This window comes from Scyliorhinus torazame, chromosome 19 (assembly GCF_047496885.1).
Source record: "Scyliorhinus torazame isolate Kashiwa2021f chromosome 19, sScyTor2.1, whole genome shotgun sequence".
NCBI classification, from domain to species: domain Eukaryota; kingdom Metazoa; phylum Chordata; class Chondrichthyes; order Carcharhiniformes; family Scyliorhinidae; genus Scyliorhinus; species Scyliorhinus torazame.
The window spans coordinates 87,777,760-87,804,911 of record NC_092725.1 but is presented as its reverse complement, the minus strand read 5'-3'; the positions used below and the strand labels follow the sequence as shown (position 1 = coordinate 87,804,911).

Here is a 27,152-nt window from a genome sequence, read left to right as displayed (position 1 = left end):
AAGTTCCTCAGCCTTTCCTCAAGATCTTCCCTCCATACCAGGCAACATTCTGGTAAATCTCCTCTGCACCCTTTCCAATGCTTCAGCATCCTTCCTATAATGTGGTGACCAGAATTGCACGCAGTGCTCCAAATGCGGCCGCACCAGAGTTTTGTACAGCTGCAACATGACCTCATGGCTCCGAAACTCAATCCCTCTACCAATAAAAGCTAACACACCGTACGCCTTCTTAACAACCCTCTCAACCTGGGTGGCAACTTTCAGGGATCTATGTACATGGACACTGAGATCTCTCTGCTCATCCACACTACCAAAAATCTTACCATTAGCCCAGTACTCTGTCTTCCTGTTATTCCTTCCAAAATGAATCACCTCACACTTTTCTGCATTAAACTCCTTTTGCCACCTATCAGCCCAGCGCTGCAGCTTATCTATGTCCCTCTGTAACTTGTAACATCCTTCCGCACTGCGCACAACTCCACCGACTTTAGTGTCATCTGCAAATTTACTCACCCATCCTTCTACGCCCTCCTCCAGGTCATTTATAAAAATGACAAACAGCAGTGGCCCCAAAACAGATCCTTGTGGTACACCACTAGTAACTGGACTCCAGTCTGAACATTTCTCGTCAACCACCACCCTTTGTCTTCTTCCAGCTAGCCAATTTCTGATCCAAACTGCTAAATCACCCTGAATCCCATGCCTCCGTATTTTCTGCAGTAGCCGACCGTGGGGAACCTCATCAAATGCTTTACTGAAATCCATATACACCACATCAACTGCTTTACCCTCATCCAGCTGTTTGGTCACCTTCTCAAAGAACTCAATAAGGTTTGTGAGGCACGACCTATCCTTCACAAAACCGTGTTGACTATCTCTAATCAAATTATTCCGTTCTAGATGATTATACATTCTATCTCTTATAAACCTTTCCAAGATTTTGCCCACAACAGAAGTAAGGCTCACTGGTCTGTAGTTACCGGGGTTGTCTCTACTCCCCTTCTTGAACAAGGGGACAACATTTGCTATCCTCCAGTCTTCTGGCACTATTCCTGTAGACATTCCTGTGGGCTAAATAGCTGGCTTTTAAAGCAGACCAAGGCAGGCTAGCAGCACGGTTCAATTCCCGTACCAGCCTCCCCGAACAGGCGCCAGAATGTGGCGACTAGGGGCTTTTCACAGTAACTTCATTTGAAGCCTACTTGTGACAAGCGATTTTCATTTTTCATTTAATTTCATTTTTTTAAAAATTTAGAGTACCCAATTCATTTCTTCCAGTTAAGGGGCAATTTAGCGGGGCCAATCCACCTACCCTACATCTTTGGGTTATGGGGGTGAAACCCACGCAAATACGGGGAGAATTTGTGAACTCCACGCGGACAGTGACCCAGAGACGGGATCGAACATGGGACCTCAGCGTGGTGAGGAGGCAATGCTAATCACTGCGCCACCATGCTGCCCCTGTTGTCTCTTTAACTCAACACGGTGTTTACTCTTCCTTGAATTCTTTTAAACCATGCCTTGGCCTCTGTTCGCTTAACTTCAGACTTCTTGGACACATCTCTTCATTCCTTTAGTTTCCTTAACTAGCTGGATTTTAGATTACTTGTATCTGTTTACTTAACCATTCTCCATAGTATGTTTTTTTTTTCCAGAAAAGCTAAGCGAGATGTTCCCTCTCTAGCCTTCTAAACCAACTGTTTCCAGCAGAACTGTGAGAGCTGCCTTCTCTCTCACTTCCTCTCTCCAACTCCAATCAAATTAGCTGAAGTAAAACTTAAAAGCTTGTCTGCATTACCAGGCTCCAGTTGCTAAGCAACACCCACATGTTTATTTCTTTTATTTATTCTTCATGCCATAGCCCTCTCTCTAAGCACAATAGAACACAGTTGGAACTTAACCAACCCCCACACATACAAATACCTTTGTCCAGCATGAATCTGGACTGTAGGTTTTATCTTCCAGGCTTAGAAACAATGAATTAAACCCACTTAAAACGACACCTTATTTCTAATATTTACCAATACATATATAAATCCCTTAAATCTACTTTTGTTTTCCTAACATCTCAAAATCAAAAATTAATTGGACCATATGAGCTTAATCTCAAAGTGTTTGAAGGAGGTGGCTGTAGAGATAGAGAATACATTGGTTATCTTTCAAAATTCTATAATTTCTGTAAAGGTTCCTGTCAGTTGGAATGTAGTAAATTAGTGTATAGGCTCAACCATCTTCAGCTGCTTCATCAATGACTTCCCTTTCATCATAAGTTCAGAAATGGGGAAGTTTGATGATGATTTCACCATGTTCACCATTCGCAACAACTCAGATACTGAAACAGTCCATGTCCAAATGCAGCAAGACTGGACAATATCCAGGCTTGGGCTGACAAGTGGAAAGTAACATGCGTGCCACACAAGTGTCAGGCAGTGACTGTCTCCAACAAGAGATAATCTAACCGTCTCCCCAGGATACTCAATGGCATTTCTATCGCTGAAACCCCACTATCAACATCCTGGGGATTGCCATTGAACTGGACTAGCCATATAAATACTGTAGCTACAAGAGCAGATCAGAGGCCACGAATCCTGCAGCAAGTAACTCAACTTCCTGACTCCCCAAAGCCTGTCTACCATCTACAAGGCACAAGTCAGGAGGGTGATGGAACACTCTCCACTTGCCTGGGTGAGTGCAGCTCCGTGAACACTCAAGAAGCTCGCACCATCCAGGACAAAGCAGCCAGTTCGATCGGCACCCCTTCCGCAAACATTCACTCCGACCACTGACTCCCAATGGCAACAGTGTGTACTATCTACAAGATGCACTTAAGGAACTCACCAAGGCTCTTCAACAGCACCTTCCAAACTCACGACTGCTGCCACGTGGAAGGACAAGACAAGCAGACATATGGAGTTACTGCCATATGGAAGTTCCCCTCCAAGTCACTCCCATCCTGACTTGGAGGAAGCTGGATATGGAGGGAGACTGCAAAGAGCAGGCCCCAAACTGAAGAACAGAAAAGTCCCAAAACCAGGGAGAGGAACAGAAGGCAGCCTCAGAAGACCTTCCAGTCAAAGGAAAGGAATAGAAACCAGGAAACGGTCCTGTTAAGTGAAGGAGTGAGGAGCAAAGAGAGACTCAAACTTAAAAAGACAATGTTGCAGAAAGCAGACAGAAAGCAAAGTGTACTTGTGAAATGCCAGATATCCAAGGTGTCCTGAAGGTTGGTGACTCCTTACGACAGGTCTGTGCAGGTATGCTGTTTGCACAGTTGGGTATCTGGGAGTGTGTGGAAGGCAAAACTTGAATGCAGGTGGCGGCCCAGAGGAAGGGAATACCGGAAGCAGAAGTTGAAACCCTGTAAGTGGATCTTTAGTGAAGGCATCAAGGCAAAAGCGTTGTTCGGGAGAAGATTGGAAACTCTTGTGTGAAAGACAGAGCTGCAGTGAGACCAATTGGCTCACAGTGTGACATCATCTGGGGGAGATGACAACAAATCTGTAAAAGTTGTTTAGGGGGCATTTGTCATTTGGTTCCAGACTGTAGGGTGTCTGATCACTGTTGGCCTATTGGGTTGCATGGACCATGTACTCACTGAGAACATTTGAGTATAAGATTAATTTTGTAACATGCGTTATCCTTACAAATCTGTAAAGGTATAGTGAGGTGAAGGATTAATATAGAATAGTTCATCTTTTTGTGTTTAATAACTTTATATTCTTTTGTTAAAAATTCATCAGCTGACTCCTGTGATTCTGTTCAGTGGCCGCCTTCCATGTATCTGAACAAAAAGATAAAAGTGTGTACTATCTACAAGATGCACTTAAGGAACTCACCAAGGCTCTTCAACAGCACCTTCCAAACTCACGACTGCTGCCACGTGGAAGGACAAGACAAGCAGACACATGGAGTTACTGCCATATGGAAGTTCCCCACCTGCTTCAAGAAGACCACCATCATCCGGTACCGAAGAAGAACCAGGCAACGTGCCTCAATGACTACCGACCAGTGGCCCTGACTTCAATCGCAATGAAGTGCTTCGAGAGATTGATCATGAAGTGCATCACGTCCATACTTCCAGAACGCCTTGATCCACTGCAATTCGCATACCGCTGCAACCGGTCCACATCAGACACCATTTCCCTGGCCCTACACTCATCCCTAGAGCATCTCGAAAACAAGGACTCCTACATTAGACTCCTATTTATTGACTACAGCCCCGCCTTCAGCACCATAATCCCAGCCAAGCTCATATCAAAGCTCCAAAACCTAAGACTTGGCTCCCCACTCTGCAACTGGATCCTCGATTTTCTGACCAACAGACCACAATCAGTAAGAATGAACAACAACACCTCCTCCACAATAGTCCTCAACACCGGCGCCCCGCAAGGCTGTGTACTTTAGCCCCCTACTCTACTCCCTGTACACACACGATTGCGTGGCAAAACTTGGTTCCAACTCCATCTACAAGTTTGCTGACGATACGACCATAGTGGGCCGGATCTCGAATAACGATGAGTCCGAATACAGGAGGGAGATAGAGAACCTAGTGGAGTGGTGTAGCGACAACAATCTCTCCCTCAATGCCAGCAAAACTAAAAAAACTTGTCAGCATCAACGGGGCCAAGGTGGAGATGGTTAGCAGTTTCAAATTCCTAGGGGTGCACATCTCCAAAAATCTGTCCTGGTCCACCCATGTCGACGCTACCACCAAGAAAGCACAACAGCGCCTATACTTCCTCAGGAAACTAAGGAAATTCGGCATGTCTACATTAACCCTTACCAACTTTTACAGATGCACCATAGAAAGCATCCTATCAGGCTGCATCACAGCCTGGTATGGCAACTGCTCGGCCCAGGACCGCAAGAAACTTCAGAGAGTCGTGAACACCGCCCAGTCCATCACACGAACCTGCCTCCCATCCATTGACTCCATCTACACCTCCCGCTGCCTGGGGAAAGCGGGCAGTATAATCAAAGATCCCTCCCACCCGGCTTACTCACTCTTCCAACTTCTTCCACGGGCAGGAGATACAGAAGTCTGAGAACATGCATGAACAGACTCAAAAACAGCTTCTTCCCCACTGTCACCAGACTCCTAAATGACCCTCTTGTGGACTGATTTCATTAACACTACACACTGTATGCTTCATCCGATGCCAGTGCTTTTGTAGTTACATTGTATATGGTGTGTTGCCCTATTATGTATTTTCTTTTATTCCCTTTTCTTCTCATGTACTTAATGATCTGTTGAGCTGCTCGCAGAAAAATACTTTTCACTGTACCTCGGTACACGTGACAATAAACAAATCCAATCCAAGTTAGGATATTACAAGTTGGGTTCAATCCTGGGATCTATCTGACTTGTTCAATAGTAACATAGCTGGAATCGTAACATTGGGAAGTGTTGATGTGCAAAGGGACCTGGTTATCCTTGTTAATGAGTCACTAAACACTAGTATGCAGGTGCAGCAAGCAATTATGAAAGCAAGTGGTATGTTGGCCTTCATCACAAGGGGATTTGAGTACAAGAATAAAGGATGAGATCTGATTTAATTGAAACTTTTTAAATTCTCACAGGGCATGACAGGGTAGATGCGGATTGAATGTTTCACCTGGCTGGTGAGTCTAGAGCCAGGGTAGACCACCTAAGATGAAGAGGAATTTGTTTACTCAGAGGGTGGTGAATCTTTTGAATTCTCTATCCCAAAGGACTGTAGAAACTGTAATTGAGCATGTTCAAGACAGAAATCAATCGATTTCTGGATACTGATGACATAAGAGATAGGAGATGGTGGGAAAAATGGGGTAAGTGGTAAATGATCAGCCATTTTCTATTTGAATGGTGCAGCAGACTCAATGGGCTGATTGGCTGACTGCTATTCCTATTTCCCTGTGTTGTAACAAGCCCTCCTTTCATGGGGCTGCACAGCAGTAATTGAGTTGTTATCAAGGTGGGGAAAAATCATCAACCCAGATCAGGAGTGAGTTCTAAATACAATTTTCAATTCCACCATATTGTCTGTCTGCATAGTCCTATAGTTATATTTCTGTGCAATACTTGTTTAAATATATTCTTTCCAATGTGCTTTAGAAAGTAATTAAACTGTAGGAAATATTAAAATTAATATTACCTAAATGGCATATGCTGCCTGTTGGATTTATTTTCTTGATAATTGAATATTATGAAGCCATCATTCATTATTTAATTGGTCCAGTATAATGTTCTATCTCATTGACAAGACATTTTAGTTCTTAAGTTGGAGTTGACAACAGCCTTGAATGAATGAATGAATGGTTGTTTTTAACAATCCTTGTCTGCAAAGACTTTATTCAAAATCTGTTGCATTTTATATTCACTGAAGTTCAATACAATTTCAAACAGCTATTCAAGGAAATGTTTAATTTTCAATTATTTTATTTGTCGTCCTTCCGTGAATATCTCCTAGACTGTGGCAGCATGTAACTCGTGCAATCCATAACAAGGACCAGAATGAAGCTACTGGTGAAAAGTTTGTCCTGGAAGAAGCTCAACGAAAAGCTGCCAAACAACGGAAAGCACATGGAGAGGAATGGCTTCCTCGCCTTTTTGAACAAGATCTAGTTACTGGGGAATGGCAATACAAATATGCAGAGTAAGCCTTCAAAAAATTATTTTTACTTTTGATCTCCTATCTTGGAATATTGAATAAAGAACAGTATGCATTTCTGTTCTACGTTATAAAGTATCAATGTGCTGAAACAGGTATCCTAAAATGTGCAAAGAAAAGTATGCATGAATTTCTATGCATTGGTAAATTCCAGTGTCTTTATTGTTATATCTGCAGCAGTAAAAGTTTAATGGCATAACCCTTCCCTCAGTTTCCCTCCTTCATTCATAAAAAACCAGTCTTCCTTTAACACTGAGTGTAGTTGATAGAATTGTACAGCTTGGGTGAAGGCCGTTCAGACCATCACCTCTGTGCCGGCTCTTTGAAAGAGCCAGTTGGAAGTTAGTAGCACAGACTGTGGTCTCCTGGGTAGGTGACCTTGTAAAGATCCACTAGTTTTATGTAATTTGAAGGGCAGGGAGTTCTCACTAAATCACATTTAGCACCAACAATAATTTAGCAGGTAATTTGCCTCATTGCTGTTTGTGCAGTGTTTTTTATTATTCGTTCATGTGGGCGTCACTGGCTGGGCCAGCACTTATTGCCCTCCCTAATTACCCTTGAGGGGGCAGTTAAAGTCCACCGTATTGCTGTAGATCTGGAGTCACATATAGGCCAGACCAGGTAAGGATGGCAGATTTCCTTCCCTAAAGGACATTAATGAACCAGATGGGTTTTTACAACAATTGACAATGGTTTCATGGTCATAATTAGACTTTCAATTCCAGACTTGTATTGAATTCCGATTTCACTATCTGTAGTGGCATTGCTCTGGGTCTACTAGTCCAGTGACAATACCACTATGCCACCGCCTATTCTTTGAGGAGTATGAATGGCTGTTATTTCTCTACATACTGGAAAGAAAATTGTTGCATGCAAATCACTTTCACACGTTTCTGAGAAATAGGATAAGGTGCCATTTAAATGTGAACTTCTGTCAATATCCTTTCCTTCATTTTTATGCTTCCTTTGTCTTAGGCTTTCACCTTGTTGAAACCATCAGGCGTAGACAGGTTTGTAGGGTTGAGGTTACAGCCATGATCTTATGGTGGAGCAGGCATAAGAAGCCAAGTGGTCTACTCTTGCTCCTAATTCATATGTCCATATGTTTCAATATTCTAAGTATGGAGCACATATCATTGTCACAGCTGTTTTTAAAAATTCATTCTTGGGATGTGGCTAGGCCACCATTTGTTGCTCATCTCCAATTGCCCTTGAGTAGTGGTGGTGAGCTGTCCATGTGGTCTATGTATATCCACAACGCTGTTAGGGAGGGAGTTCCAGGATTTTGACCCGGCGACAGTCAGGTAATGACAATACGTTTCTAAGTCAGGATGGTGTGTGACTGGGACGGAAACTTGCAGGTGATGACGTTTCCATGTATCTGCAGCCTTTTTTCTTCCAGGTGATAGGGTTTGGAGAGGGTTTGGAGCTTTGGCAGATACTATTGAAGGCGCTTTGGTGACTTTCTGCAATGAATCTTGTAAATAGTACACACTGTTGCCATTGTGTGCCAATGGTGGATGGAGTGAATGTTTAAGATAGTGGATGGAGTGCTGGGGAAGCGGGCTGCTTTATCTTGGAGGTGCCGAGTATCTCGGGTGTTCTTCCAACTGCACTCATGCAGGCAAGTGGAGAATATTCCATAACATATGCCTTGCAGATGGTGGACAGGCTTTGGAGAGTGAGGAGGTGAGTTACCTCTGACTTGCTTTTGGAGCCACAGTATTTACATGGTGATCCAGTTCAGTTTCTGGTCAATGAAATGTATTGTATCCTGAGATCAGAATAATTTTGACTGATAACTAATTATGTAGTGTATTTTATTGCATGCAGCACCAGGCCCTGGGACCCACTGAATGACCTCGTTCAGTATGAAAAAGAAGGTGTCATCCAATCAAAAGTTTGGCACCGAACTCCAATGGTACGTTCTGCCAGTATAATTAGTCTCAGTAACCAAGGGGGAAGGAAAGACAATTACAAGCGTCAGGTAGGTTTTAAGATTGTGTAATGCCAAATTTATTATTATTGGTGCCCATCCGTATCTCAAACGCAATTTTTTTTGCTCCTGAAACCATTTTTTCTTCCTTTTCCCCATCCAGTTGGTCATAAATTAAGTTCTATGATGCCGTTAGTTCTTCAGTTGGAAACACTTAGACTTGAGAATGAACAAAATGATTGAGCCTCACTGTTGTTTTTAGGAATATATAACTGTTGTAAATTTTTTAATGCTTTATTTTTCTGAATTTGGTCTACCCAAATATTATTCCTGTTTTATGAATCAACCTTGCAAGGACTTTGAAACATTTTTTATTTCTTTCTCCTTCAAGAATGTCATTTAAGCATGGCAATGTATTTGTTAATAGTTTCATCCCACTGTCCATCCTCCCTGATCCTTCTGCTCTCCCTTTCGTTGACCAAAAATGGTGGGCAGCAACCCATGTCACACCCAGCTGCAAAGCAATCTAAAATAGCTGCCCAAATGTTGCTCTCTACATTTATCTTGCTGCCTTTGGGGATACATATCATATCCATTCAGTGGTTCAACTAATATCAAGAATAGTGGCTGTACAGAATTGTGGGTAAGAAGCTGTGTTTCACTATGAAGTGGTTTTGTTGATATTTTATACATATTATTAGTCTTTAATGTTACTGAAACATTCTTTTATGTATTTAATAACTTATGTTTTGAAATTGTATCATTTTTTCTTTGAAATTGGAACTTTTTTAAAGTGTTCTTTTTAAGTTCTAATGTGTTCATGAGATGTGGCCATCACTTTCAGGGCACTGGCATTTATTACCCATCTTTAATTGTCCTCAAGAAGATGGAGGTGATCCACCTTCTTGAACTGCTGCAGTCCATGTGGTGAAGGTCCTCCCATAGAGCTGTTAGGGAGGGAGTTACAGTAAGGCCACTGTGCATTTGGCTGTCATCCATCTGATAGATGTTGGCTTAGTGTTGAATGTATGCTGATGGAATTAGCATGCACCAGGACCTCTCAGTTGGTGTTCTGGTCCTGTCAAGAGATGCTGAGTTTATGTCTAAGACAGCAAAGGTAGAAACTATTCCGCCTTGTCTCCTGCCTAGGGTATGTTTACCAGGTCTCACTACTATAGAGGAGTGTGCTGCAGGCTTGGTAGACTCACAGTTTGGTGTTCTCAATCAGGTTGCTGTTGTTCCAAAGTGACAGATTGCCGGTGATTGTGAAGCCTAGATATGTGAAGCTAGCAACAACCTCTAGGGTAACATTGTTAATTGCATTGTCACTTGGTCGAATATCTTGGTGTTGCGATCCTAGCCAGCCAGTGTTCCTACCGGGCAGTCGGGTCCCAGAAAGGAACCACGGCTCGATAAATTGTAACATTTATATTTTGTTCAAAAACGTGGACTGCCAATGAACTTTTAATAAAAGAATAAAACATTTATTAAACAAGAAAAGATTAACTATGATATACTACTCCTTCACCCAGCTATACCTTTACAGACATACACAGATTTGAAAGGAGAACACAAGTTACAGAATATATCTTTCACTCTAAGTACACAGTCCATGTAAATCAATAGGCAAAATGTGGTCAGACACACCACACTCTGAAACCAACTATATTAATTGTCACTCACTTTTTTCAATGTTTTTATTGAGGTTTTTTACATATTATACACAATGCAAGCAGTAATGGTTACTGTGCCGATTACAATGTATATGTCAATTTTCCTTGTGCCAGTCCCCCCCTTCTCTCGTTTTGGGGTCCTTTCCTGGGCCCTTCACTGTACAGTGTCACTAACTTTAAGATTACTTCAAATGTGTCGCATCTTGCTATCCAACCTCTCCAAGTCTGCACCTTGCAGTCCTATATTTAACTGGGAGCCTCCCTCTGCCCCTTTCGTTAACATTGGTGAACAGTACCTTGTTCAGATTCTGGTTGTCCCGTTGACTTCAGTCTTCCTGGGATGACTCTTCATTGTTAGCCTCTGGCTGCTGTTGAGTAAAGAGTCAAGAGTTCTGCTCCTTTTCACAAACAACTTTATTTTCTTTGAACACACTTTGTACAAAACTCTCCACATCACATGCAACAAGAGTCACCTGCAACCCCTTTACATAGTGTCAATTATTGGATACTTAACTTCAATGAGACATCTAATTGGAATGTCTCCTAACCCATTCCTTAACATTCAGTGCCTAGTTCCTTTCATTTCTTCAGAGACTGGGACTTGCTTACTGCCCCTGAGTTATTTGTTCTGCCTGTGCTGGCAGTTTCTGTGGTAAAGCCTCTTGCTTCTTGGGTTACCTGGTTCCAATTCAACACAAACTTCTGCTTTTCAGTGTGAGCTTCTGGTTGCTAAGCAACAGCTTTGTTTTTTAAAAGCCGGTAATTACTTTTACGTCATAAAAGCTTGATTACAATGCAGGCAAAGTTTAAGATAGACTAAAAGAAACATTTGTAGGCACCTGTGCTTAACATGAAGCTAAACTAAAGTTTTAACCCGTAGCTCACAAATGCAGAGAAACAAATTAAGCTTAAATTTAAAATATATACATTATTTTTAAAATGCATAATACAAATATAAATTACTTCAACAATCTCAATTTCATAACATTCGTGAGATGGCTAAAGGTAATATATAGTGGTCTTGACTGTCCATGGCATTTCTCAGGCAGCTGTTGGAATGAGACGTTCTTGTGAATTATAGGATGTTCTGGCGGAGTTGTAACCAGTAGTCATTGTTGCAATGCTTAGCTGTTTGTTAGATTTTACTTTGAAGTGGCGCTTCGCATATTCAAAGTATTGGCTCTAAGACAAATTCCATCGCCGCGATGTTTTCCTCAATCCTGTCAGCATTTTTCTTGCTTCCTGTTTTGAGACTGCAATTTAAATTGTGGTTGGTTTCTTAGAAATCGCAACTTTCTGTGAATCATCGGTTCCAATTGAAATCAATGTTAAAACTGGAGTTGATTTCTGTCGGACATCTCTCATCCAGAAAAAAAACACCAAGAACAAGTAGAAAAACTGGATCATATGTGAGCGGCATGGTAGCACAGTGGTTAGCACTGTCGCTTCACAGCTTCAGGGTCCCAGGTTCGAATCCCGGCTTGGGTCTGCGTGGGTTTCCTCCAGGTGCTTCCCAGAGTTCAAAGATGTGCAGGTTAGATGGATTGGTCATGCTAAATTGCCCCTCACTGTCTAAAAGGATAGGTGGTGTTACAGGGATAGGGCGGGGTTGTGGGAATGGGTGGGGTGCTCTTTTGGGTGGGCGGGGGGGAGGGCGGTGCAAACTCAATGGGCTGAAAGGCCTCCTTCGGTACTATATTAATGCTATGATAGTCAGCGCTATGGTAGCTTAATGTGTTGAGAATGTTGAGTCATGACTGGTGATCAGATCCATATGGTGCCAATGCTCTAATCTAAGATGTCTCCATGACACTTCTTTTGTGTTGAAAGGCCTTAGTTATCCAAAGCTTGTGGTAACAGCAAGCTCTAGTAGTTTTTGTCCATTCTTATTCAACTTTCCTAGGTCATGATGTCCCAGGCAGGGGTGTCATGTCTCATGGTCCACACACGTTCTTGTGTTGGAATTTGCCAGCAGGTTAAAGATGTTCTGACTTGGGGATTCTGCCAATATCAGTGTCAAACTTCTGATGGAACTGATATTTTCACCTCAGTAATGGAGCACACCATTACTGGAGCATAAATGCTCATGAGGTTAACTGTCCGTGTTTGAGTTAACACGCGGATAGAATCATAAAATGGTGGCCAATCCCCTTCAAGCTAGCTCTCCCCCACTCTCTCTCCAGATCTCTGCACATTCCTGAGATATATAGGAAATGTAGAAAGCTTTAGAGCACAGAAGGAGGCCAATCGTGTCTGAGCTGGCTGAAAAACGAGCAATCCAGCCTAAATCCATTTTCTAGCACTTGGCCCATAGCCTTCGAGCTTATGGGACTTCAGGTGCATATCTAGACATCTTTTAAATGTTGAGCGTTTCCACATACACTACCTTGTCAGGCAGTGAGTTCCTCACCACCTTCTGGGTGAAAAGACTTTTACTCCTCTCTTCTAATATTCTACCAATCACTTTAAATCTATGTTCCAAGTCACTCATCTTTCTGCTGAAGTGGCGGGCACCCACTGTTTCCAGTCCCTTCAGAATCTTGTACGCCTCAATTAAATCTCCCCTCAAACTCCTCTGTTCCAAGGAGAACAACCCCAGCCTTTCCAATCTTTACTCATAGCTGCAATTTTCCATTCCTGGCAACATCTTATTAAATCTCATCTGTACCTTCTCTAATGCAATAAAAACCTTTCTGTAATGAGGTGACCTGAACATCACACAGTCCTTGGCCTAACGAGTGTGTTATACAGTTCCAGCATAACCTCCCTGCTCTTCTATTCTATACCTATTCTAATAAAGGAAAGGGTTCCATATGCCTTCTTAACCACCTTATCAACCTGTTCTGCTACCTTCAGGAACCTGTAGACATTAACTCCAAGGTTTCACACTCCCTCTACACTTCTGTGTCCTCCCATTTAGAGTGTAATCCTTTGCCGTGTTTGACCTCCCCAAAATGCATCACCTCACTCTTCTCTGGGCTGAATTCAATTTGTCACTTTACTGCCCATCTGACCAGTAAATTGATATCTTCCTGTTGTCTACAGCCACCCTCCCCACCATCAACCACAGGGTCAGTTTTGGATCATCTGCAAACTTCTAGATATACCCCTACATTTAAGTCTAAATCATTAATATATATCACAAAAATTCCACTGGAAACAATCTTCTGGTTTCAAAAACACCCGTCAACAAATACTCTTTGTTTCCTGTCACTGAACCAATTTTGCATTCAGCTTGCTACATTTCCCTGGATCCCATCGGCTTTTATTTATTTTTTGCCACTTTGCCATATGGGTCCTTGTCAAAGGCCTTGCCTAAAATCCATGTAAACCACATCAATCCTTCATGTTCCCTCCTCAAAAAAATGTAGTCAAGTTAGTTAGACACAATCTTCCTCTAATAAATCCATTCTGGCTGTCATTGATTACTTTGTACCTTTCTAAGTGACTGTTTACCCTATCTCTCCGAATTAATTCCACCCATTTGCCCATGTCCAAGGTTGGACTGACTGGCATGCAATCATTTGTTCTATCCCTTGCTCTATCTTTAGCAGTCCTCCAATCCCCCAGCACCACGTCTGCATGCAGTGAGGGCCCACTGTTTCCTCCCTGGCTTCATTTGACAGCCTGGGGTACATTAATGCGGCCCTGGTGATTTATCCACTTTCAAGGATGCTAAACACTTTAAACATAAAGAGAGAGGCAGTATTATCACCTCCAATACTTCATACTCCTCCCCCTTAACTACGATGACTGCATCATCCCCCTATTTTATGAAGACAAACACAAAATATGCGAATGCTTTGTGGATGTCCTCGACAACCCTCGGATGGTATATTTAAATCTTCTCCAGGTGGAGGAATTCCGACAGGTCTGCCAGCTGTGGGTGGTGCTGCTGATCGCCAGCTGAGCAGGATTTTCCGGCATGCGATTAAGTAAGCAAAAGCCAGGGCATCAGCCCTCTTCCCTGTATGCAGTTCTAGCTGGTCCAATATCCCGAACATATTGTCACTCTCTGTCACTCTCTGGCATGGCTCCACCCTCACCCCCACAGCCTTGGACATTACCTCAAAGAAGGTTATCCAGAACTCAGCAGGCCCAGAACATGTGGGTGTGGTTGGCCGGGCCTCCCTGCCACTGTTTGCATTCGGCCTCCACCTCCGGGAAGAACCCACTCATTCGGGTTCTGATTAGGTGAACTCTGTGCACCACTTTGAACTGCACGAGGCTTAGCCTTGTGCAGGAGGAGGTGGGGTTGGTCCTACTCGGTGCTTCGCTCCAGAGTCTCCAACCCACTTCCATCCCCAGTTTGTCCTCCCATTTTCGTCTGGCTTCACCCAGTGGTAGTCTTGCCCTAGCCAACAACCGTCCATATATGTTCCCGCAGTTCCCACCCCTCCTTACTGTCCTTGTTTATTAGTTCCTCTAGTAGAGTATCTCTTGGGGTCCTGGGGTACCTTGCCATCTCCTTGCGGAGAAAATGTTTAATTTGGAGTTGCCTGAGTTCCTGTCCTGTAGGTAGTTCCAGGTCTTCCATCAGTTCACCCAAGGTTGCGAGTCTGACCCCTATGTAAACGTCCCTGACTCCATTTTTTCAAGGTAGCGTCGAGCATGGCTGGTGGGAATTTGTGGTTGCCGCAAATGCTGCCTCATTTGGTTCCATGGCTTCAGCGTGGCTACCACCACTGGGCAGGATGTATACTTTGTTGGGGATGGGAGCGTTGTCATGGCGAGAGCCCGGAAGGTCATTCCCTTGCCGGTGGTCTCCTCCAGCCTCTCGCATTCCGTGTTGGGTTCTCGTATCAATCCCCTCACCCTCTCGGCTGTGGCTGCCCAGTGGTTGTACTGTAGATTCGGCAGGGCCAGACTGCCCATATTTTTCTTCCTTTACAGTGTCGACTTCGAGATCCTTGGGTTCTTATCCCCTCCACACAAAAGTCATAATCATTTTGTCTACTTGTGGAAAAAGGCCATGGGGATGAAGGTCCGTATGGATCTAAACAGGAAAAGGAACCTTGGCAGTACTTTCATCCTGATTACCTGCACCCTCCCCACCAGGGAAAGGGGGAGTACATCCCATCTCAGGTCCTTTTTAACTTCTTCCGCCAGACTGGTCAGATTCCACTTGTAGGTCCAGGTCCAATCATGGGCTATCTGCATCCCCAGGTAGCTGAATTTGTTTTGGGCTGGTTTGAATGGTAGTTCCTCCAGCTCTGTTCCTCCCCCGTTCGGGTTCACCAGGAATGCCTCGCTCTTGCCCAGGTTGAGTTTGTAGCCTGAGAAGGTTCCAAATAATTGCTTTTAGGCCATTTTGTGGGTCTGCGATGCAGAGGGGCAGGTCATCCACATAGAGCGACACTCTGTGCTTTCTGTCTCCTCTTTGGATGCCGTTCCAGCTTTTTGCGTCTCGCAGAATGATTGCCAGGGGTTCAATTGTCAGGGCGAACAGGAATGGGGATAGTAGGCATCCCTGCCTTGCCTCTGTGCAGCTGGAAGTACTCCGAGCTGGTGGTGTTTGTCAGAACTCTTGCCTTTGGGACGTTGTACAGGAGTTTCACCCATGAGATGAACCCCGTCCCTAGCCCAAACCGTTCCAGTACCTCAAAGAGGTAATTCCACTCGAAGGCCTTTTCTGCATCCAGGGAGACCATCTTCTCTCCTCGGATGAGGACATTATTAAATTCAGTAACCGCCTGATGTTCGCAGTTAGCTGCCTACCCTAACAAAGCCCGTCTGGTCCTCTGTGATCACCTCCGGTACACAGTTCTCCAGTTTATTGGCCGAGACTTTTGCGATTACCTTCGCATGTACGTTGAGCAGCAAAATGGGTCTGTATGATCCACATTCCACCAGGTCTTTGCCTATTTTGGGAATCAGCGATATTGTGGCGTGTGTTAGCGTTGGAGGCAAGGTGCCCTTCGCTAATGAGTCTGCGAACATGTCCCGTAAGTGTGGGGCCTGGGCTGGTGCAAATCCTTTATAGAAATCCACAGGGAACCCTTCGGGTCCCGGCTCCTTTCCCGCCTGCAAGGAGCTGATGCTCTCCAAGATCTCTCTCTCTCTCTCTCTCTCTCTCTCTCTCTCTTCCCCCCCCCCCCCCCCCCCGCCAAAAAAAATGACTGGCATGTCCGGTCCATCGAGAATCCTTTTTATCGACGCGTCCCCATCGGGTGGTTCGGAGGAGTACAGTCCTCGGTAAAAGTTCTTGAACGCTCTGTTGACCTCTTTTTGCTCGGTTACCAGTCTGCCTCTGCTATTCGTCACCTGAGCTATCTCTCTCGTGGCTGCCTGCTTTCTCAGCTGGTGGGCCAGTAGGCGGCCAGCCTTTTCTCCGTGTTCAGAGAAGGTTCCCCGTTTCTGGTGGAGTTGGTGCACAGCTTCCCTGGTGGCTAGCAGGTTAAAGTCCATTTGTATCTTTTTCCTCTGCAGTGTGGGCCTCGGAGTACTTTCTGTCGACCTCCAGAATGGAGTCGATCATTTGAAACCTGGCCTCCCTCTCTTCCCTGTCGCTACATGCCTTGTAGGCAATAATCTCTCCCCTAATCATAGCCTTTAGTGCCTCGCAGAAGGGTGGACGGTGAGATTTCCCCATTCTTGTTATTAGTATTGCATTCACCTATGGTCTGTAATGTTTTCTGGTAGAAGACCTTATCGGCAGGTGGTCCGTGTCCAACCTCCACGTGGAGCGTTTTGCACCGCCTGTCTCCAACATCACATCCACGTAATGTGGAGTGTGGTCGGAGATAACTGTTGCAGCATATTCCACCCTTACTATTCCTGGAAGCACTGCTTTTCCCACTGCAAAGAAGTCTATCCTTGTATATGGTTTGTACACCAGCGAAAAGATCGAGAATTCACCCTCACCAGTGAGGGTGAGGGTCCACCGCCCCCCTCTGCTCCATGACTGCTTCCAGTTCCCTCGCCATGCCTGTCCTTTTCCTGATCTGGGGTTCGATAGGTCCGTCAGTGGGTCCTGTACACAGTTGAAGTCGCCCCCCCCATGATCAGTCGGTTTGTGTCAATGTCGGGGATTTCTGCCACGGTCTTTTTTTATGAAGTCTGTGTCGTCTTCATAGTTGGGTGCGTACACATTTACCGGAACGACCGGTGCCCCGTCTAGGACGCCGCTGACCATGACGTACCGTCCCCCTTGGGCCATAACCGTCCTTGTTGCTGTAAACGTCGTCCTCTTGCTAATCAGTATGGCTACACCCCTAGTCCTCGTCCTGTAACACGAGTGATACGTTTGTCCCACCCAATCCTTTCTTACCTGCAGTCGGTCTTTCTCCCTCAGTCTGCCCGCAAGAGGCACACCTATGTCAGCTGTCAACTCTCTTAAGTGGGCGAAGATTTTGGATCTTTTCACTGGGCCATTAAGTCCCAGGATGTTCCTGGTAACAATCCTGGTGGGGGGTTTCTCTCCCCCCGCTCCTGCAGGATCAACCATATTTACCTGGTGGATACACCCTGCACTCCGGGGTTTCCCTTTGTTCGGGGATGGCCAAAATGGCCACAGTCACCGTTCTCACCATGAGACCAGGTCCCGGCACTCCAGGGTTTCCCTTTATCCAGCTGGCACCCAACATCGCCGTCAACTGTGTGTACGTCACGTGGGTGCGCCCCTGCACTCTGGGGTTTCCCTTTGTTCAGGGACACTCAAAAGTGGCTGCTTGCGGAGCCATCTTGTCTCCTCAGCCTGCACCTTACCTGCTGAAGCCAATCCGAAAACCAACTTTTTTTATCCTGTCCTGTTCCTTTTGTGTTCCCCCCCCCCCCCCCACCCCGTTCTCCCTGCTCCCTCCTGTCTGCGTCGCCCTTTCCCCGTCTCCCACTATGTATTCCCCCTCCCTGTGCCTATCTCTTCCCGCCCCCAATCTGTCTTCCGATGCTAGTTATCCATGCTAGGCTGGTGACTCCCCTCCCGGGGCTGGTCTAGCCCCAAACCTATGCCCGCTGACTGCCTGCTTTCCCTTCCTCTGTCCTCGCTCTTTCCTGTGACCCGGTCTTCTTTGATCAGAGCGAGGCAGCACAGTCCCGCGCAAACACATTCACTGTCCAATGAGTCTCTGTCTCTTTCGCAATCCTCCTCTGATCAGCCTTCATCGTTGTCTCGCATGCCCCTTTTCCAGGCCATTCGTTCGCACAAATTCATTTGCCTCTGCTGGGGTGTTGAAATAGTTCTCTTTGTTCTGGTACGTGACCCAGAGCCTGGCTGGGAACAGCAGACCAAATCGCATCCCATTTTTGTACAGAGCCGACTTCGCCCGGTTAAACTCAACCCTGCATTTTGCCAGATGTACCCCGATGTCCTGGTAAATTCAGATTTTCTGTCCTTCCCAGGTGCTTGCTTTAACTTGTCATCCCAAACGCAGGATCTTCTCACGATCCTGATATCGGTGCAACCTCACGATGATTGCCCGCGGCTGCTCTCCGGCCTTGGGTTTCAGCCTGAACGACCAGTGTGCTCTGTCGAGCACTGGAGTTGGGGAAGCTGCCTCTCCCGATTAGGTTGCCCAGCAATTGGGCAACGTAGCCCATCGGATCTCTGCCCTCTGCCTTCCAGCAGGCTCATGATCCGAATATTCTGTCGTTGGGACCTATTTTCTTGGTCTTCGACTTTCCCCTTTAAGTTCCGTTGGGCTGCCACCAACCATTTCACTTCTGCTTCCACGGCAACAATCCTGTCGCTCTGGTCCATCGAGCTTTTCCCCAGGTCGTGGATTGCAATCTCCTGTGCCTCCGCTTTCTTCCCCAACCTGTCGATTGTCTTTTGCATGGTGATCATTGCCTCCGTCGCTGCCACCTTGAGCGCCACCCGGATTTCTATCCTGTTGGTTCCTTCATGAGGAAGTTCGTCCATCCATCCCCAGGTGGTGGGGGTGAGGCTGATGCTTGGGTCATTGGTCTCTCTCCTGGGTGGGCAGGTCCCCTTTACCTCGTGGGTTCACTGTCTCTTCCGCCTGCTGCTAGTGGCCCTTTCCACCACTTCTGCCGTCCTACGAGCTCCCGTTTGCTGACATTAATGTGTGGTTGCTTTCTTCTCGCCGTTGAGGTAAATTTGCCTTCGAATTTTCAGACAAAATTCGCTTAAAAGTGTCTGTTTGGTTCTGGTTGGCAGGAGAGCCACCTCGTGCGTCCGCTCAGCACATCACTGTCACCGGAAGTCAAACTCAAAGTATTCATTAAGAACCATACAAAGATCTTCTGCCTTTTTGGGACCGACTTTTTGCTTAGTTATCCACTCACTCTTTATATATTGATAAAGGATCTTTAGTTTTGCCTTTATTTTACTTGCCACTGTTCTTTCATGTCCTCTCTTTGCTTTCCTAATTTCCATTTTTGATTTCACCCTTTATTACGATCCCAGATCAAACCCCAACATTTTCTAGGATACTGAACAACAACCCCAAATTTTTTTAATTTGTAAATTGTGAGGAAAGAATACTTCGCTCCAGGAGTGATTCCACGCACAAATAGGAATATGGTATATTAAAACAAACTTTATTATAAACACAGTATTAAATTACCTTAACATCATAGAAATATAGCTTACTATTACCAGCCTAACAATGCTTAACAATAAACTTTAACTCCTAACTGATATCTCCTTTATCTCCAATGAAGCAAAACCAATCACAGGTCAGAAAACACTTTTTTAATAAAGTTATTAAACACACCTCTGGAGAAAGAGTTATTTTGAATACTGTTTGAAGAGAAAGATCCTTTCAGTAAACTATCTGCAGATTCCCTGTCAGTCAGATGAATGCTGAATCTGACAGCCTTCTGTGAAAGCTGTGTTCAGCTCACAGCTTCCTGGAACAAACTGAAAACTGACTTAAAGTTGTGGCTCCTCCCATTACTTATATCATCATTATTCTACTCCAATCCCATGACCTAATTTTAAACACAATGTCTCTAATTATCTACACCCCAGGAAATCCCCAGAAACCATGAGAAAATCCTTGTAAACATTAACACAACTTGAAATAATGATTATCTCACTTTTACAACATCTTGATTACGCCTTTTTCAACCACAAAATCTGACTTTCTTTTAAACCAGGATTTTAAAAATATATTACATTAATTTTACATTCATCACACACTGCTCTTTCTACACTCCTCTTGGATTTCTGCTGCCAATGTCTGACATAAGCTTTTGTTTTCTGCCTTACCTAGCCTTGTATGTTCCAGGGACTCTAGGTTTGGCTGTTCTGCCCTTTTTCTTTGTGGGACCATATATATTCTGAACCCCTTGAATCTCCCCTTTGAATACCCCCCACTGCTCTGAAACTGGTTTATCTTCAAGTAGCTGTTTCTGGTCCACTTTTGCAAAATCACTTCTCAGCTTAGTACAATTGGCCTGACCCCAATTTAGAACTTTAACTCCTGTTTTATCTTTGTCCTTGTTCATAATTATGTTAAAACTAACTGAATTATGATCACTACGACCAAAATTCTCTCCCACTGGCACTCCTTCCACCTTCCCAGCTTCATTTCCGAGGACTAAATCCAGAACTGCACCTTCTTTTATTTGACCTGCTACAAACTGACTACAAAAGTTCTCCTGAATGTACCTCAAGAATTCTTCTCCCTCAATTCCTTTGACACTAAAACAATCCCAGTTAATATTGAGATAGTTAAAATCCCTACTATCACTTCTCTATTGATTTTGCGCCTCAGAGATTTGCAGACATTTTTTAAAAAATTATTATTCAAATTTTTATCAAAAACATAATTTTTGCATAACCGTTCGCAATAATTAACATAAAATAAATGTTAACCATATATACAGAGAAAAGAACAATACAACGTAACAATTCCCCAACCCCCCCCCCCCCCGCCCCGGGATGCTGCTGCTGCTGACCTTTACTGCTCTCCTAGAAACTCAAGGAACGGCTGCCACCTCCGAGAGAAACCCGTCGTGGACCCTCTCAAGGCAAACTTTATTTTCTCGAGACTGAGAAACCCAGCCATGTCACTAACCCAGGTCTCTGCCCTCGGGGACTTTGAGTCCCTCCACATTAACAGGATCCGTCTCAGGGCTACCAGTGAGACAAAGACCAATACGTCGGCCTCTTTCGCCTCCTGAACTCCCGGATCGTCTGACACACCAAAGATCGCTATCTCTGGACTCGGCACCACCCGCATGTCCAAGATCTTGGACATTGCCTTAGCAAATCCCTGCCAGAATCCCTTTAAGAGCCGGGCATTTCCAGAACATATGGACATGATCTGCAGGGCTTCCCGCACACCTCGCACATTTATCCTCCACCCCAAAGAGCTTGCTCATCCTGGTTGCCGTCATGTGTGCCCGGTGGACCACCTTAAACTGGATTAAGCTAAACCTGGCACATGATGAAGCGGAATTGACCCTGTTTAGGGCATCCGCCCACAGGCCTGCATCCAGCTCCCCGCCTAGCTCCTCTTCCCATTTGCCCTTCAAGTTCCTCCTGTGGGGCTTCCTCCACCTCCTGTGGTTCCTGGTAGATGTCCGACACCTTCCCCACTCTTCAGGTGCCAGAGACCACCCTATCCTGTATCCTGCGTGGGGGTAGCAGCGGGAATGATACCACCTGTTTTTTGAGAAAGGCGCGTACCTGAAGGTATCTGAAAGCATTTCCAGGGGGCAAACTGAATTTCTCCTCCAACACTTTCAGGCTGGGACAGGTCCCATCTATGAACAGGTCCCCCATCCTTTTAATGCCTGCCCTATGCCAGCTTTGAAACCCTCCGTCTATCTTGCCCAGGACAAATCTGTGATTGTTGCCTATCAGGGTCCAAACTGAGGCTCTCTCCACCCCCCTGTGCCTTCTCCACTGACCCCAGATCTTTAATGCCGCCACCACCACTGGACTGGAGTAGCGCGCTGACGACAACGGCAGAGGTGCCGTTACAAGTGCCCCTAGGCTGGCACCTTTGCATGTGGCCGCCTCTAACCGCTCCTCTCACCCCCCCCCCCCCCCCCCCCCCCGACTGCGCTCCAGGTACAGTCTCTTTACTCGCGGGGTCTTACTTGCCCATGCGAATCCGGAGATTATCTTGTTCATCCGCATAAAGGAGGACTTGAGGTTGAAGATGGGAAGGCACTGGAAGACGAACAGGAATCTGGGGAGAACCGTCATCTTAACGGTCTGCACCCTTCCTAAAGATAGCGGGAGCATGTCCCACCTTTTGAAGTCCCCCTCCATCTGCTCTACCAGCCGCGATAGATTAAGCTTGTGGAGGGCATTCCACTTTCGAGCTACCTGTATCCCTAGGTACCGAAAGCTATTCTCGACCAGTCTCTTTTCCTGCCCCTCAGCTTGGATCACAAACATCTCGCTTTTCTTCTCGTTTAGCTTGTACCCCCGAGAAATTGCCAAAGTCCTTCAGAATTTGCATGACCTCCCCATCCCCTCTAGTGGGTCCGAGATGTACAGGAGCAGGTCATCCGCGTAAAGCGAGACCCGATGCTCCTTCCCCCCCCCGCCGAACCTACCCCTGCCAGTTCTTTGAAGTCTGCAGCGCTATAGCAGCGGCTCTATCGCAAGGGCAAATAATAATGGGGAGAGGGGGCACCCCTGCCTCATCCCCCGGTGGAGCCTAAAGTATTCCGACCTCACCCTGTTCGTGCACCCACTTGCCACGGGGGCCTGGCAGAGTAGCTGGACCCAACCTATGAACCACTCACCGAATCCAAACCTTCTTAGTGCTTCCCACAGGTACTCCCATTCCACCCGGTTAAAGGCTTTCTCTGCGTCCATCGCCGCCACTACTTCTGCCTCCCCTCCCTCTGAGGGCATCGTGATGATGTTTAGGAGCCTCCGTACATTGGAGTTCAATTGCCTGCCCTTGACGAAGCCTGTCTGATCTTCCCTTATCACACCAGGGACACAGTCCTCAATTCTAGCAGCCAAGATCTTGGCCAGCAATTTGGCGTCTAGGTTCAGGAGCGATATCGGCCTATAAGATCCACACTGTAGTGGCTCTTTCTCTCATTTGAGGATGAGTGAAATCGAAGCCTGTGACATTGTTGGGGGGAGGGTCCCTCTCTCTTTGGCCTCATTAAAGGTCCTTAGCAGGAGTGGGCCCAGCAGCTCCATAAATTTCTTGTAGAATTCTACAGGATAGCCGTCCGTCCCCGTGGCCTTGCCTGACTGCATGTTCCCTAGACTCGTTACCATCTCCTCCAGCTCTATCGGGGCCCCCAGTCTCTCCACCAGATCCTCCTCCACTTTTGGAAATCTGAGTTGGTCCATGAATTGCTTCATCCCCTCCCCTCCCGGCGGGGGCTCTGACTCATACAATTTACCGTAGAATGCCCTAAAGACTTTATTCACCCCCTCTGGGTCTATGACCGTGTGCCCTCCTTATCCCGTACTTCCCCAATTTCCCTGGCCGCCTCCCTCTTGCGAAATTGGTGTGCCAGCATTCTACTCGCTTTCTCCCCGTATTCGTAGACCGCCCCTTTGGTCTTTCTCAGCTGTGCTACCGCCTTCCCAGTGGTCAGCAGGTCGAATTCCGCCTGCAGCCTCCGGCGCTCCTTCAGTAGCCCCGTCTCGGGGGGTCTCTGCGTAACTCCTGTCTACTCTGAGTATCTCCTCGACTAGCCTTTCTCTCTCCGTTCTTTCTTTCTTCTCTCTATGGGACCTGATAGAGATTAACTCCCCTCGGATAACTGCCTTCAGGGCCTCCCACACCATGGACACCGCTACCTCCCCCGTATCATTAGTTTCCAGGTAATTTTTAATGTTCCTCCTTATCTGCCCACAAACCTCGTCATCTGCCAGCAGCCCCACATCTAGCCTCCATAGTGGGGGCTGACCTCCCTCCTCCCCAAGGCGCAAATCCACCCAGTGTGGAGCATGATTGGAGACTGCAATGGCCAAGTATTCTATCCCCTCCACCCTCAGGATTAACGCCCTGCTCATCACAAAGAAATCAATACAGGAGTAAACTTTGTGGACATGGGAAAAGAAAGAGAACTCCTTCGTCCTCGTTTGGACGAATCTCCACTGGTCTATGCCCCCCACCTGTTCCATGAATCCCCTCAGTTTTAGCCGTCGCTGGTCGCTTCCCCGACCTGGGGTTTGACCGGTCCAATGTAGGGTCTATAACTGTGTTAAAGTCACCCCCCATAATCAGATTGTGAGAGTCTAAGTCTGGAATTTTACCCAGCGTGCGTCTCATAATTTCCACGTCGTCCCAGTTCGGGGCGTAAACGTTCACTAGCACCACCCGAGTCCCCTGCAGCTTCCCGCTAACCATTACGTATCTGCCCCCCTTGTCAGCTACAATATTCCCTGCCTCAAAAGCCACCCGTTTGCTGACCAGGATTGCTACTCCTTTGGTCTTTGAATCCAGCCCCGAATGTAACACCTGGCCCACCTACCCTTTTCTCAATCTTGTTTGGTCCGCAAGTTTTAGGTGCGTCTCCTGTAGCATGGCTACGTCTGCCTTTAACCCCTTTAGGTGCGAGAACACGCGAGCCCTCTTGACCAGCTCATTCAGGCCCCGCGCATTCCACGTGATCAGCCTGGATGGGGGGGGCTAAACCCCCCCCCCCTGCCGATTAGCCATCTCCCTTTTCGTCCAGCCACGAGCCCGTGTCCCCCGCTTACTCGAGCCCTCCCATTGGAGGCCACCCTCCCCTCGACTCTACCTCTGTTCCCCCGTGTTGGCTCCTTTCATGTCAGCAAAGCAGCATCATCATCCCCCCCCAGCAGCCCCGTGATCCCAGACCCACAAGTCAAGCACCCGCTTGACACGGGCTCTCCCCCTATTACACTTCCGTGAGACAGCTGGCCCATGCTGACCCCGGCCGCTCCCGCCTCTGTCTCCGATTATTCAGATGCCTCATTTTTCAGGCTCCTCCCTCCCTGTGGAAAGCCCAACTTATCTGCTTCAACAGCCCCCAAAGAACATTTTCCGCCCCCCTCTCCCAACGAAACAAACAACAACCCCCGGGCGCAAACCCGGCCCCACAAAGCAACGGCTCCAGCTACCAGGAGAGCAGCCCTACGTATAGGGTCCCTCTGCGGCCGAGGTCTGCAAAAGCCGAAAACATGGCCGAAGGAACAGGGAACAAACAAAAATAAGAGGGAACCACATAATGTCGCTCACTCCGGCTACTCGGCAATTAACATCCCCACCAGAGTAACGTCCCAGTGTGGCTGATCTTTAGGTCGAGTCTAACTTTTCTTGCTTGATAAAATTCCACGCCTCATCCGGAGTATCAATGTAATGGTGGCCATCTTGATACGTGACCCACAGCCTCGCTGGATGCAACAGCCCGAACTTCACACCTTTGCTGTGGAGGGTCACCTTAGCCCGGTTGAATCCAGCACGCCTCTTGGTCAGTTCTGCTCCCAGGTCCTGGTAGATGCGGATTACACTGTTCTCCCACCTGCAGCTCCGCTCCTTTTTAGTCCATCGCAGGACTCGTTCCTTATCTGAGAAGCGGTGGAACCGTACCACCATGGCCCTCGGCGGTTCATTCGTTTTGAGCTTCCTTGCAAGGACTCTGTGCGCCCCATCCAGTTCCAGAGGCCGAGGGAATGCTCCTGACCCCACCAGGGCCCCAGTAACGTGGTCACAAATGCGCTCGCGTCCGACCCCTCCACACCCTCAGGCAGGCCCAGAATGCGCAGATTTTGTCTCCTGGATCTGTTTTCAAGGTCTTCCAGCCTCTCCTGCCACCTCTTATGTAGGGCGTCGTGTGCCTCCACTCTGACGGCCAGGCCCAGTATCTCGTCTTCATTATCCAAGACCTTTTTCTCAATCTCCTTGATCGCCTTCTCCTGCGTTTTATGGGTCTCAACCATTTTCTCCATTGGGGCCAGCATCTCTGTTTTCAGGTCAGCAAAGTAGCTTCTAAGGAACTCCTGCTGTTCCCACGACCACTGGGCCCACGCCTGATCCAAGCCGGCCGCCATTTTCTGCTCCCGCACCCGTTCCTGCTGCTTCTCACTGGTCATTTGTTTGGCCGTCCTGCTCCTGGTCCCCTCCATAAACTGCTGTGGGGAGCCTTCTAACGCCGTTTGCCTGCCGATTTGTGCCGAAAAGGGGCCGTCAAATCTCCTTGAAAGGGCCCGTTAGTCCGTTAGTGGCGGGAGCTGCTGAAAATGCGACCTACCCGCGCATGGCCGCCACCGGAAGTCGGTTTGCAGGCATATTTGCTCATCTCTGTGGCTTTGACTATTTGGGGGTCTATAGAACACTCGCAATAGTGTGACTTGCTTGCCTCAATCGACCCTTCCAACATATCATCACTCCTCATAGTTGCAATTGTTTCATTTGCCACAATTGCCAGCACCCTTTCTTTTTATCCCCCTCTCTTTCTTCTCTGAAAACTGGAATGTTGAGCTGCCATTCCTGTCCCTCTTTAAGCCACATTTGTGAAATAACTGTGATAGCATACTGTCACATTTATATCTGCGTCCTCAGGTGATCTGCTTTATTTGCTATGCACTTTGCATTGACGTATATACCCATGAGCACTGCCAAGCTCTTCTTTATTTTCTAAACTTTGTTTCCTCTCAATCACTAACCTCCTGCCTTCCATTTGTTTCTGATATTATCCCATCTGAATTCACCCTTGGGTTCCCATTCCCCTAACAAACTAGTTTAAACCCTGCTCAACAGCACTGGCAAACCTCCCAATGAGGATATTTACTCCGGCCCTGTTGAGGTTCAAACTGTCCAGGTAGTACCAGCTACTCTGGAACAAGTCCCAATGCAGAGGAATCTAAATTCTTCATTCCTGCACCATTCCTTCGGTCAGACATTCACCGGCTCTAACCTTTTTCTATGCTCACTAGCATGTGGCGCTAGGAATAATCCAGAGATGACTAATTTTGAGGTCCTATTTATTAATTTCCTACTTGGCTTCTTAAATTCCGACTGCAGA

At 46.6% G+C, this 27,152-nt stretch overlaps 1 protein-coding gene across 3 annotated transcripts in view; it reads left to right on the top strand.

Moving 5' to 3' along the window:
• Positions 1-27,152, top strand: part of osbpl8 (oxysterol binding protein-like 8) — a 386,181-nt gene that overhangs the window by 346,065 nt on the left and 12,964 nt on the right. For 2 of the 3 annotated variants that reach the window (XM_072484705.1, XM_072484707.1), the window contains 2 exons: positions 6,450-6,635; positions 8,487-8,640. In XM_072484705.1, the coding sequence (XP_072340806.1) occupies positions 6,450-6,635; positions 8,487-8,640 (340 nt within the window). The remainder of the gene's footprint in view (positions 1-6,449; positions 6,636-8,486; positions 8,641-27,152) is intronic. The other variant, XM_072484706.1, reaches the window with a different exon arrangement.